Source organism: Oryza sativa, chromosome 5 (genome assembly GCF_034140825.1).
Source record: "Oryza sativa Japonica Group chromosome 5, ASM3414082v1".
NCBI classification, from domain to species: domain Eukaryota; kingdom Viridiplantae; phylum Streptophyta; class Magnoliopsida; order Poales; family Poaceae; genus Oryza; species Oryza sativa.
In genome coordinates, this window is record NC_089039.1 from 23,547,543 (window position 1) to 23,561,490 (window position 13,948).

At 44.1% G+C, this 13,948-nt stretch overlaps 1 protein-coding gene and 4 pseudogenes across 1 annotated transcript; 3 read left to right on the forward strand and 2 right to left on the reverse strand.

Moving 5' to 3' along the window:
- Nucleotides 1–873: 873 nt before the first annotated feature.
- On the reverse strand, nucleotides 874–3,206 carry LOC4339100 (uncharacterized). Its single transcript, NM_001425706.1, has 3 exons — nucleotides 2,717–3,206; nucleotides 2,375–2,424; nucleotides 874–1,754 (listed from the first exon to the last, which is right to left on the reverse strand). Exons 1-3 carry the CDS (start codon nucleotides 2,901–2,903, stop codon nucleotides 1,545–1,547), a joined length of 447 nt encoding a protein of 148 aa, NP_001412635.1. The 5' UTR covers nucleotides 2,904–3,206; the 3' UTR covers nucleotides 874–1,544.
- Nucleotides 3,207–4,367: 1,161 nt separating this feature from the next.
- Nucleotides 4,368–5,283, reverse strand: LOC107281054 (CBL-interacting protein kinase 28-like; annotated as a pseudogene).
- Nucleotides 5,284–5,340: 57 nt separating this feature from the next.
- Nucleotides 5,341–6,733, forward strand: LOC107280974 (CBL-interacting protein kinase 28-like; annotated as a pseudogene).
- Nucleotides 6,734–6,781: 48 nt separating this feature from the next.
- On the forward strand, nucleotides 6,782–7,488 carry LOC107280975 (CBL-interacting protein kinase 28-like; annotated as a pseudogene).
- Nucleotides 7,489–8,160: 672 nt separating this feature from the next.
- LOC107278162 (CBL-interacting protein kinase 28-like) lies at nucleotides 8,161–9,433 on the forward strand (annotated as a pseudogene).
- Nucleotides 9,434–13,948: the final 4,515 nt, after the last annotated feature.

Consider the following 13,948-nt stretch of genomic DNA (forward strand, 5'->3'; position numbering starts at 1 on the left):
CCTCGGCGAGGATGAGGGCTTCTGCTCCAAATTCGGCTGATCGGCTCCCTCCTCGTGCCAGTCGCCGCTCGTCGGCGTCGAGCGGGTCGCCGCGGCGATGTGGGGACGAACAGGCAGAGGCAGGGGCAGAGGCGTTTTTCCGGATTGGCCCCTCCACTTTTGGGTATTTCTGCATCTCGCCACATCATGTGTGGGATGGGATGCCGATGGGCTCCACTAGGCCCATCTAACAATCCAATCGAATAGGCCCACATAGAGAGGCCTTGTTCTTCAAGGCCCAACTCCACGTCTCCGTGTTTAGGCCCATTTAGCAGTCACACACAGCCACATGACACACTGTGTCACTGTGTCTGGACGACCTCTCGATCCAGAGAGAGAGAAAAAAAAGGGCCAGGAACACTGCACAATCACACTGTTGGTGAATGCATAAATCAGGCATGGTACCATCAGGCCGTGACTATTCGTCTACACTGTTGATGGTTGGACGGGTCGGCGGCCGGCTGGTGCCACCGGGGTTAGGTCCATGAACAGGGAGCGCCACTGTGGGAGCGTGAGTTCCCCAGGTTTTTACCGCTTCGGGAGAGGTTTTTAACTCGGGCGGTGGTGAACTCCGCTGCGCAACACACGCGCTGCCCACTTCACAGGGCCAACCGTACGTGCGTGTGGTGCCAATTCGGCCTGCGTCCATGTGTGTGAGCTCAGTAAAACTCACCAGCAACGCACCAAATGTCTGCAGATCAGCAGCCATGGCTGCTGCAGCTGACCTGCTGTGTGTGTGCTGCCTGCTGCTGCACAGCTGCAGGACATGTCGTGGCACGAGGACTCATGCCCATGTTTTCGCGCACATATTCAAACATTACAATCGGACTATATGATAGACGACGATGAGTCTTGTTACAAATGAGAAATGTACACTTGATCGATCTGTTGCATGCCCCGTGCAGGCATGATGCGAGAACTGAAAGCACCGGGAGATAACTAGGAGTGAAAAAAAAAAGGGGAGATATATATATGTATAACATGGCAAAGGGACTCGGCCGGTGGTGGTACTGTGTTTTTCAGTTTTTCACTAGGTAGCCAAGAATGATGTGCGCAGGGATCACATGAAGAGGCGCCTGGGGGCAGCAGCTTTCCTCCTCATCTCTCCTCTGCGCCATCGCCTCGTGGTAGGCCCAACCAAAAGCCACACTGCAATGCCACAGTTTTCAGAGACGATCACGCTGGCCCAGGCCCCGGCCCCCCCAGCTGCCGCCGTGCATGCGCCGTGCCACCGCGCGCGCGTGGTAGGCCAGTCCACCGCGCCACCATCCGTCACGCGCCCCGCGCCCCACCTGCACCACCCATGCACGCATGCCCCCACGCGCGCGCGCGAGACGGCGAGAGAAAGAGAGAGAAAGAGAGGCATGCCGCACCGGACGCGATGATGCAGCGGCAGAGACGACGGGCGGACGGTGCGCCTACCTGTTGTGTCACGGCGCCATCTCGGTGGTCTCGTGCGGTTGGATCGAGACGGCGTACGTAGAGGGGTGGGGGGTGTGGAGTCGTCACGGCATGTAGAGGCGGTTGCGGCACTTGCAGCGCCAGGCCTCGGGGTAGTACTCGGTGGTGACGAGGACGCCGGGGGGGACGGACACGTGCACGGGGGAGCACGGGCTGCAGCTGCCGCACTTGGACGTGCACCGCGGCGGGTGCGACCCTGGCCCTCCCGACAGCAGCCGACGCCCCAACCCGACGTGGTAGTGACCACCACCTTCCTGCATGCACACACGCAACACCAGTTAATTTAACCAGCCATATGCGTCGTCGATCTATGCGCCGGCCAGGCCACCGCCGTCGTCGTGAGCAGCTGAGATTCGCCGTGCTGCTCGTGTTGATGGTTGTGCAGGGACCATTGAGATCTTTGCATATGTATAAGCATCTATAGATGAATCTACATGAACTGATGTTCACATTCATAGTTATAAGATTGAGACACATCCTAAGTTGCTACTCCCTCTATTTTAGAATATAGTAACCTAGAATCGGATGGAATATATTCTAGTAATACGAAACTGGATATGCCCTTTCCCCCTGTCTGGATTCGTAGTACTAGAATATGTCCAATTCGATTCTAGATTGCTATGTTCCAAGATAGAGGGAGTATATTTTAAGACGTACGGGTGGAGGATGGAGTATATGATAGGGATCTGTTTGAAACTTTCAGTCGTGTGATTTGACTCGTCATCAGCATGTAGTGTATCATCAGCTATTCAGCTGCTGGCGTCAAACGACTAGCGAAGCACAGTGCAAGATGCCTAGCCTGTGAGGAGACTGACACGGTGGTTTTCTGCTACTACCGCTGCTCTTTAGCTAGTAGGGGAGATGCAGAACTCACCAGAAGGTCGCCGGAATGGGCTCCTGCTCCTTCCAGCCTCCCGAAATGATCTGTTCAGCGAGAGGCAACTGAAACGAGTTAACTCCTATCGCCAAAACGTGCTAAAAAGACGTAGAGTTCTGTGCAGCAGCACAAGCATCAACATATCTCTAGTGGGGTTCTTCTCTCAGATCCGCAGAGATCAGTTGATACTTGATTCTGCAGCCAAAGGAGATACACCAAACACCAAAAAACTCGCTTTCTAGCTAGTACAGAATCTTTGCACGCAAAGAGCAGGAGAGCTGCCAAGAATCAGCTCTCAACTCTCAAGTGCTAGCTACATCTCACACAGCATATGCTTACCGGAGTAACGGCGCACGTCGTCGTCGTCCCTGCCGGCGCCGCCGCACGCAGCGATGAAGCAGCCGGAGAGGCAGCACAGCTGCAGGGAGGTCACCGCAACCGCCGCGAGGCATGCGACGGCGAGTTTGGATCCGCCGCTCCATCTCCTCGGCCGTCTCGACGACCCCATGCCGCAGGCCGGCATCATCAGCTAGCTAGAAGTTAAGAAAACGAGCTAGCTAGCTCTCCCTAGCTTCCACTTCCACCCTTTGGAGTGGTAGTAAGCCAGCTAGTGGCTGAGGAAGGAAGAGATCGAGATCAGCAAAATGGCAAAGGTGATGGCGGAAGCGGCCGACCGGCTGGCTGGGCTGGCCGGTTTGTTGCAGGCGCGGGGAGGAAGAAGACACGGAGACGAGGGGCTTTGTACGTGCGCGCGCCCGTGTGTGGGTGGGTGCGCGTGCTTGCCTTTCGTCTTGCTCTCGGCGACTGTAGCTGCGTCACAACTGGGAGTGCAGGTGCAGCTCCCCCCCCTGAGCTATGTAGGAGACGAGACGGTCAAATTTAATATCGGCGAGCACAAAGTACGGCGTAGGGTAGCTGCATTTCAGTCGTTCACCTAAGTACTCTCTGATCTCGATCTCTATATATCTCCTTGTTTTTTGGTTCTAGAAACAGAGATGGAGAGCGCGAGCGTGTACGCCATACGTGCCCGGCCATTGCGGCTTATATATATGTATTTTGCACATGTTGTTGACATGCAATCTTGTTTTGAGCAGCATATGACACGATGTTTGGGAGGCCCGGTTTTCACGTGATTGTCATATAAGATAATGAGAATCAGATCGATTGTTTCCTGATGAAATCAGGATGGGGCCGGCAAAAAAAATATTTGCTGGAGTGGTGAGATAAAAATATGCAGTATAAATCATTGTGTTCTCATAAGGTCTAGTGATGGCGTAAAAGATTGATCTGGTTATATATTTTGTTGGAGATGTCAAATGAATATTTATAATCTATATACTTCCTCCGTTTTACAATGTAAGAATTTTTAGCATTACCCACATACATATAGATGTTAATGAATCTAAACACATACATATGTCTAGATTCATTAACATTTAAATGAATATGAACAATGTTAGAAAGTCTTACATTATGAAACGGATAAAGTACTTTAAAAGGCTCCAATGGTGATGGTGACAGTAATATATCTGTTACCACCCACTAATTAACACGTGAGTAAAATTAACAATTTATCTGTTAGAGAACAACACCCTCCGTCCTAAAAAAACAAACTTCTAGGGATAAATCTAGACAAATGCGTATTTGTCCAGGTTTTTTCCCAGAAGATGTTTTTTATGGTAAGGAGGAAGTATGTCTTTAAGAAAAAAAAGTCATCCTTAAAAATTCAAAAGATAATCTTCAAAAATTTGCTCTCTAAGTAAAATACAAACCAAGCAATCTAATCATTTATGTAAGAACTACAAATAAATTCTCTAATCTATGGCCAATGTCACTAGGACAAAACGTGCCTTCGATTTTATTGACATTCCATCATTCTAGCTTGGTTTGTGATGGATATAGAAGGAAAAAAACATTCAAAATTACTCATGTCTTTTCACTGTGGAGAAGTTAAGGTGGCGACATAGGTGCACGATGCAGCATGCTGTGACTACTGTTGATCACCTTGCCATGTCTAAATAATATCCTTGAGTGATGGCCTAATGTCCTCTTACATCAGCCTTTGATACTCAAATGTGTCACCATTGGTCTTCTTCAACTCAACTAGGATAAAAGAAGGAGCAACATCAGAAACCTCTGCATCAAGCTCAAGTCTGCCCTTCCTTCATTCCTTCATCGTGGCTAATTTAAGCACTCCATTGTCAGTTTTTGTAACTTTGAGCTTCAAGGCTTTGGCCAGTTCCTTCAGCTTCACAAGTACAATTGTAGCTGGCTTTCTGGATTTAAACCGTGCCTCTCTTTGACCATACCTTTCACCAAATAAAACAGATAGATCGAATCTAGTAGAGAGAGAAATGATGTCAAATGCATTCAACTTGTGCAGGTTTGGTGGCTCTTGATTTCTCTCAGAACTGATGCAGGTTGTTGGGCCAGAGAAAGGAGCCTCACTTGTACAACTATTCTTTCCTATTTCGCTATTTAGTACAGATATGGCGATGGGTTTCCTATACCAAGCACTTCTCTTTATCCTTGAGATAGACATCCTAGTACTAGGATCAGTATCAAGGATTCCATAAAGGAGCTCCTTCAGCTCAGCTGAAAAATGATGAGGGCATCTATACTCAGCCTTTGCAATCTTCCTATACATATTGGAAAGGAAGATAATTGGCCACAAGCACAAACAAAATCACTCCACAAGACCACACATCTGCCATTGAGCCATTGTAGCCTTTCCTACTAAGCACTTCTAGAGCAACATAAGCTGGAGTTCCACATGCGGTGTGGAAAAGACCATCTTGCCTCCTTGATTCGGCTAGCGCAAATAATCCAAAGTCAGAGACTTTAAGAGTTTCATTCTCATCCAGCAATAAGTTTTCCGGCTTCAAGTCACGATGATAAACACCTCGGGTGTGACTTTAAGAGTATCATTCTTGGATGATAAACACCTCGGCTAACGATGATATTGCCACAACGGAGGTGTTTATCAAAGTGACTTGAAGTCGGAAAACTTACTGCAAGATGAGAATGAAAATCTTAAAGTATTTGACTTTGGATTAAGAGCGTTAGCCGAATCAAGGAGGCTTGATGGTCTTCTCCACACCGCATGTGGAACTCCAGCTTATGTTGCTCCAGAGGTGCTCAGTAGGAAAGGCAACAATGGCTCAAAGGCAAATGTGTGGTCTTGTGGAGTGATTTTGTTTGTGCTTGTGGCAAATTATCTTCCTTTCCATGATAGAAATCTCATAGAAATGTGTAGGAATATCACAAAGGCTGAGTACAAATACCCTCGTCATTTTTAGGCTGAGCTGAAGGAGCTCCTTTATGGAATCCTTGATCTTGATCCTAGTACTAGGATGTCTATCTCAAGGATAAAGAGAAGTGCTTGGTATAGGTAGCCCATCTCCATATCTGCACTGAACAGCGAAACAGGAAAGAAGAGTTGTATAAGTGAGGCTCCTTGCATCAGTTCTAGGAGAAATCAAGAGCCACCAAACCTGCACAACTTGATGCATTTGAAATCATCTCTCTCTATTGGGTTCGATCTATCAGGTTTATTTGGTGAAAGGTATGGCTGAAGAGAGGCAAGATTTACATCTAGAAAGCCAGTTGCTACTGTACTTGTGAAGCTGAAGGAACTGACCAAAGCCTTGAAACTCAAAGGTACAAAAACTGACAATAGAGTGCTTAAATTACCCATGACGAAGGAAGGAAGGAAAGGCAGACTTGAGCTTGATGCAGTGGTTTTTCTGAGGTTGCTCCTTCTTTTCTCTTCGTTGAGTTGAAGAAGACCAATGGTGACACATTGGAGTATCAAAGGCAGGTGAAAGAGGACATTAGGCCATCACTCAAGGATATTATTTGGTCATTGCAAGGTGATCAACAGTAGTCACTGCATGCTGCATCATGCACCTCTGTCGCCAACTTACCATCTCCACACGGAAAAGACATGACTAATTGTGAATGTTTTGTTTTTTCCCCTCCATCCCCATCACAAACCAAGCTAAAATCATGGAATGTCAATAAAATCGAAGGCACGTTTTGTCCTATTGACATGGGCCATAGATTAGAGAATTTATCTATAGTTCTTGCATAAATGAGTAACATGGAAGCTTCATCATTTCTGATGTTTCTTTCTTCCCCATCCCCCAAGTTCTGAGCACTGCAAAATGTGTCGGCTGGCCTGTTATGTAAGGAAACTCTATCGAGCTGCCAAATGATGAATTGACAGTCCAATGTAGTGAAGGTGAAGCACAGAAGCAATCAAGGCTACCAAGTATCAAGGTTAAGGTGTTCTGTTGTGCATTTAATCTCCCTACTTGGTGTGAATCAAGTGTGATCAAGATGGCCAACTACTAGTAGGAAGTTGTACTGAAAATTGCGGCTATCTCAACGGAAGCAGCAAATATGACCAACGCCAAGTTTGATAATGGCATGTTGGCCTTTTCTCAGCAGAGTGGTTGGTAACATAGTAACACTCTTCTTATTCCACTGGTAGAGTGGCTGGATAAGATTGAAACTCTTAAATTTTCTGACTTTGGATTAAGTGCGTTAGCCGAATCAAGGAGGCAAGATACTCTTCTCCACACCGCATGTGGAACTCCAGTTTATGTTGCTCTAGAAGTGCTTAGTAGGAAAGGCTACAGTGGCTCAAAGGCAGATGTGTGGTTTTGTGGAGTGATTCTGTTTGTACTTGTGGCCAATTATCTTCTTTTCCATCATTGAAATCTCATAGAAATGTATAGGAAGATCACAAAGGCTGAGTACAGATGCCCTCGTCATTTTTCGGTTGAGTTGAAGGAGCTCCTTTATGGAATCCTTGATACTGATCCTAGTACTAGGATGTCTATCTCAACTTCTCAAGGATAAAGAGAAGTGCTTGGTATAGGAAACCTATCGCCATATCTGCACTGAACAGCGAAACAGGAAAGAAGAGTTGTGCAAGTGAGGCTCCTTTCTCTGGCCCAACAACCTGCATCAGTTCTGAGAGAAATCAGGAGCCACCAAATCTGCACAACTTGAATGCATTCGACATCATTTCACTCTCTACTGGATTCGATCGATCAGGTTTATTTGGTGAAAGGTATGGTCGAAGAAAGGCACGGTTTAAATGATGCATCAACATTAAATTTCATGTTGTATGTGTCGAAAAAAAAAGAACCGCTGTATTTCAATGTTTCTATCGAACATTGCTTTTTGCTACTACTTGGAAGGAGCCACAAAAACAAGATATGCATCCCGATGCGATTCAATTGCTCGCATAAGATATTTGGACATCCATTTTTGTCACATGCACAGATATATTCTCTTTAGTTCTTTTTTCCGTCCTATGTCAGAGGAGTTTCTAGCCATCATGGATTCCAGTTGTAGCTGTCTCATTTGGTGAAGCTTCAGTTCTGATATTTGATCACAGCTACACCCCATGTACTGAATCTATGGGAAACCTCTTCCCTTCCCATTGTATCGTTAGTGATTTTAAATCAAATGTACTGCATTTTTCCACGGATGTGAGAAAATTGGATTCTTCTGGAATTGGATGCCATCGATCCACAATTGTAGCGTCTAAAAAAATGTCTTCTTGATGTTTCCGATTCGTGTAATACTTGTGATGCAGCCATTTGCGTTATAGACATTGGACTAATCTTCCATTCTTGGCCTGTTCATTTTTCCGGTAGCATCTTGGTGAAGACTGAAAGTGATTCACCTGGAAATGCAGAGATATGTGCCAGTCAGTAACACTCTGTAGATTGTAGACCCATTTTTAATTTTGGCGTGGTGCTAATATAATGGAAGATAGGAGTGTGTTGATGGAACGGTATGAAATTGGGAGACAATTAGGGCAAGGGACCTTTGGAAAGGTTTACTATGCTCGTAATCTTAGTTCTGGTCACTCCGTTGCAATAAAGATGATTGATAAGGAGATAATTATGAAAGTTAGCCTCGTGGAGCAGATAAAGAGGGAGATCTCCATAATGAGATTAGTGAGGCATCCAAATATTCTCCAGCTCTTTGAGGTAATGGCTACCAAGAGCAAGATTTACTTTTCTTTGGAGTATGCCAAGAGTGGCAAGCTTTTCCACAAAATGGCTAGGGCAAAGCTCAATGAGGAGTCGGCGAGAAAGTATTTTCAACAGTTGATCTCTGCAGTGAACTATTGCCACAACTGAGGTGTTTATCATCGTGACTTGAAGACGGAAAACTTACTGCTAGATGAAAATGAAACTCTTAAAGTCTCTAACTTTGAATTAAGTGCATTACCCGAATCAAGGAGGCAAGATGGTCTTCTCCACACCGCATGTGGAACTCCAGCTTATGTTGCAGTGGCTCAAAGGCAGATGTATGGTCTTGTGGAGTGATTTTGTTTGTGCTTGTGGCCAATTATCTTCCTGAAATTTCATAGAAATGTATAGGAAGATCGCAAAGGCTGAGTACAGATGCCCTCGTCATTTTTCGACTGATTTGAAGGAGCTCCTTTATGGAATCCTTGATCCTGATCCTAGTACTAGGATGTCTATCTTAAGGATAAAGATAAGTGCTTGGTACAAGAAACCCATCGCCATATCTGCACTGAACAGCGAAACAAGAAAGAAGAGTTGTATAAGTGAGGCTCCTTTCTCTGGCCCAACAACCCGCATTAGTTCTGAGAGAAATCAAGAGCCACCAAACCTGCACAACTTGAATGCATTTGACATCATTTCTCTCTCTACTGGATTCGATCTATCAGGTTTATTTGGTGAAAGGTATGGCCGGAGAGAGGCACGGTTTTCATCCAGAAAGCTAGCTGCAGCTGTACTTGTGAAGCTGAAGGAACCAGCCAAATCCTTGAATCTTAAAGTTACAAAAACTGACAATGGAGTGCTTAAATTAGCCACGACGAAGGAATGAAGGAAGGGCAGACTTAAGCTTGATGCAGAGGTTTCTGAGGTTGCTCCTTCTTTTCTCTTAGTTGAGTTGAAGAAGACCAATGGTGACACATTGGAGTATCACAGGCTGATGAAAGAGGACATTAGGCCATCACTCAAGGATATTATTTGGACATGGCAAGGTGATCAACAGTAGTCACAGTATGCTGGATCATGCACCTCTGTCACCATGTTACCATCTCCACACAGAAAAGACAGGAGTAATTGTGAATGTTTTCTTTTTGAGAACTTTTACGATACGATGTATTGCTAATATATACTGGCAGTATAAATGATCCAATGGTATAGATTAATTTGCTTTCTCCACTTAAATTGATTTCAGTGTAAAATTAAAAAGAATATTTTTTTCTTTCTACTTTAGAATGTGTTGGCGTTTTGTGTTTCCATCCACTCCATCCAATCTCGTCATCAGCACGAGTGATGGCGTCGCTCCGGCAACCAACTCTACTGACCATGCTACCGCCAGCACGCAGCACCGTCGCCTCTCTGAAATCAAATTGATTTTTTCTCATCACCTTCTCCGTTCCTCCTCCTGTCGCCCTTTCCATCTGCCCAAAATCCTTGCTAGGTCATTTACATGGAAGTAGAAGCAACCATGGCAGTTCACCTGCTGCACCATAATTAGTTTGATCAGATCACCCAACAAATCATTGTTATGATTAGTTAATTACTGTGGTTTAATTTCTACCAGTGAATATTGCTACCACCGAGCACGTAGCCGGTCGAGAAGTCCTTGTTCTCCCAGCTGGCGTCGCAGAAGGACCGGCTTTTGCTAATCCTGATTGGATTGAATCTAATCCAATAAATCACTAGAAAGCTCTTTTCAATTTTCTATCGAATTCCTAGTATACCCTTTTATATACTGCCAGTATATACTAGTAGTATATTGTACTATAAAAATTCTATTGTTTTCCCCCTCCATGTCCATCACAAACCAAACTAGAATCATAGAATGTCAATACAATTTCTTTGTTCCCTTTATCTTCCATATATCTATTTGCTTCTCTAGTTGTGTATCCATGAAGAGACAACCCCTCTTCTTAATTGTCACTACTCTATTTAGCTGATGTGTGTGAAAACAGAGATGACTTATTTAGCTGACTAATTGTCACTACTCTATCACTAGGGATAAAAACGGAGCGGATACGGACGGATAATGCTCATACCATATTCGTTTTCATATTTTTTGCCGGATACGGAAACGAATACGGATAGCTCGAATACGGAAACAAATACGGACTATCTCGAATACGAATAAGAATCGAATATGATCGGATACGAATACGGAAACAAATTTTTCTCGGAACTCGAAAACCAATTCAACTTCTAATACAAACAAATATCAACATATATAATTAGCTCATTTTATATAAAATGTAGTATAATTTATAAATATTTTTAAAATTTTAAATAATATTAATAATGTGGACTAGTGTTAAGAGATGAACTACTATTAAAATCTAAAAAGGTATATTGAAGGTCATAGAGTTATAAAGAAATGGGATATGTCTTGTGGCTTCTGCGGATATCCGAATAGCACTGTTCACCGGATATCCGAATTATTATCCGTATCTGACGGAAACTCTGATACCATATTCGTATTCGTATCCGAGAGAAAATATCCGTATCCGTATCCGAACTATCCGCTCCGTTTTCATCCCTATCTATCACACCTCCATGTAAACCCCCCTCCCCCCCCCCCCCCCCCGGCCCCGCCCAATCTATTATTTTCTTGTCCTTGTTACCTTTGCCTTCCGTGGGTTAACAAGGACGGCAGGAGAGGAGGACCGCGCTGTTGCATGTGTGCACACAAACACTGTGGTACCTATCGGACTTACGCAATGGTCATTTTAGTGGTCCAGACAACACACACGAGACGAGGAGTCGACGGGGGCCAAAGGTAAGGTCTTGTCTTCATTTCTGTGGCCAAGTGTTTTTCCAGTTGTTCGATTTGCCTAAGATTCCTGCACGAGATTAATTATGCATGCCCCTGCATCAGTTCATCACATGTCCACTGGTCCATTTCTTAATCACCAGTAAAATAATTCACCGAGCCATATGCATGCGATCTTGTTTTTTAATTTGTTTTTGTGGCATATGGTCGTGTTTGCACAAGCCGCGTGTTCTACGCTTAATCACAACCGTAGAAACGACCTATGATGAAGTACTCTTCTAGGTTTTCTCTCGTTTGGTGTCATGTGCTAATGCATGCTAGTCAAAGTGGCTCGTTCGATCGTGGATTTAATCTTGTTTCCTCTCGGTCGTGGGGCCCCTGACTGTTTGGTCTCTCCGACAGGCAGATCTGGTGCCGAGACAGTGATAGATTTTGGACCATGTTTTGACGCAGCACTTGCCGATGTCAAGAACCCCCTTTAAGGGGCTTTTACCTACTGATCGATACGTGTGCTTTCTGTTCAGGTCACGGCGTTACGCAGCACTTTCACAGTCCAGTACGTTTACCGATTTGACTTAAAGCGTTGCATTGCCCTGCATAATGCGATCTTTGGTAAGTTTTGGTTGCTGAAATGAAGGAGCAAGATGCCACATCACGTCTTGCTGGAACGAATTCGCAAAGCTTTGCTCTTTTGCAAGCTTTCTTCGGTGAGCCACCCTAATCAAACACATGCATACGTAGTACTACTCCCTCCGTTTTACAATGTTAGTCATTCTATCATTTCTCACATTTATAGTGATATTAATTAATCTAGACATATATATCTATCTAATATATCTATATAGATTCATTAATATCAATATGAATGTGAAAAATGCTAAAATAATTTACATTGTGAAATGGATGGAGGAAGTAGTAAACATAGTATAGCTAGCTAGCGTAGCATGCACTGCAGATAGCAGCATGGAGGGGCAAAACCTAGCTAGGCTTGCTTCACTTCTGCATCCATCACATCAAGTGACCTGCCATTTCATCAGCTAAACTGGCCGTGGCTCCATTTTTCGGACCGACCACAAGGATATTGGCCTGATCAACCCCATGGAGGCAGCTACTACCTGATCAATGGCCAAATAATTGGCCAGCTCCAGGATGATCAGGGAGGAAGAAGAAGAAGACGGAGATCGACCTGAAACAAACCAAAACCTCAAAACCCTTCGATGTGAAATAGATGCAGCCGGCTATAGTACGTACGTACAGCAGCAGAGCTGCAGGCTCGTCAGTCTCTCAGCCATGTCGCCGTACGTTCTCAGGGCATCCCGATGCAGTCACTGACCTGTCCCTTCACCGGCCATGCCCTGCAGCACGGAGCTTCTTCTCCCGTAAAAACCACCACTCCTCCATCGATCTTTGAATTGAGCTCCCACTGCATGCAGAGAGACGACGACGCCTCGCCTGCGTGCATGCCGGTGACTAGACCACTTGCGTGACTGCGTCGATCGAGCCGCGCGCCCGCGTCGCCGTCGATCTGATAGATGCTGCCTCAGCAGCAAACGGTAGAGACTAGCTAGCGCGTATGGGAAACTGTTTTAGGTGGTGTTTGGGAAAAAGGGACTTACCAAACACCACCTTAGACTAGCAGAACGTCCACCTATTTCTAACATGTCATCTAAATGGTTATAAAATTTTTTTAAAAAAATTAACATGATAGGTTATATATGTAATATATTACTTCACAAACATACAAGTTCAAATTCGACTTCTATAAGTTGTAACAAAAACAACAAATTTAACTATATATATAGGCAACATATCCTATGCACACAGGCCCTCACGTGTACACACATGCACACCAACTAAAAAATATCACCAAAAAATCTAGAAAAATTCATACACGTACTTTCAATTGTATTACACCTAGGGTTAAAATCTTAACCATATATATATATATATATATATATATATATATATATATATATATATATATATATATATATATATATATATATATATATATATATATATATATATATATATATATATATATATATATATATATATATATATATATATATATATATAGTCAAATTTGTTATTTTTGTTACAACTTGTAGAATTCGAATTTGAATTTGTATTTTTATGAAGTGATATAGTATTAAATATTAATCTATCTTGTATTTTCTTTAAAAAAATTATAATCATTTAGTTGACATGTAAGAAACACGTGGACGTCCACCCGAGAGATTAAAATCCATCTTCTAGCGCGTATAGCTCTTGCCTTCTTGGCGCATTGGTCGGCTCGGGCATCTCGGCATCTCGTTACCTCTTATCTGAAACCCTCTCAACTCTGAAGCTAGAGACCATGCATATGCATGGGCAAGACATTTGATCCGGCCGCGCGCGGCTAGCCCGACCGATCGTGCCGTCTCGCGGGAGCAGTAAAATTCCGGTTAGTAACAGCGCGAATTGAACACTGGTGGAGAAACCATCTTTACTCGGTTAGACAAAATCCACAATAGTCCCGGTTGCAATAAAAACCAGGATTAAAGATTATCTTTAGTCCCGGTTCAAAAGTTTAGAGCTGCTTTTTAATCTTTAGTCCCGGTTAGTGTTGGTGTTACCAACCGGGACTAAAGATCTATTTTTAGTCCCGGTTGGTAACACCAACCGGGAAAAAAGATGCCTACTATCTTTAGTCCCGGTGTTACCAACCGGGACTAAAGATCTATTTTTAGTCCCGGTTGGTAATACCAATCGGAA

Coding starts and splice junctions, on each gene's coding strand:
- LOC4339100 (NM_001425706.1), bottom strand. CDS start 2,903: ATGATGCCGGCCTGCGGCATGGGGTCGTCGAGACGGCCGAGGAGATGG. Junction 2,425..2,716: donor CGACGTGCGCCGTTACTCCG/GTAAGCATATGC, acceptor CTCGCTGAACAG/ATCATTTCGGGAGGCTGGAA. Junction 1,755..2,374: donor CCCATTCCGGCGACCTTCTG/GTGAGTTCTGCA, acceptor GTGTGCATGCAG/GAAGGTGGTGGTCACTACCA.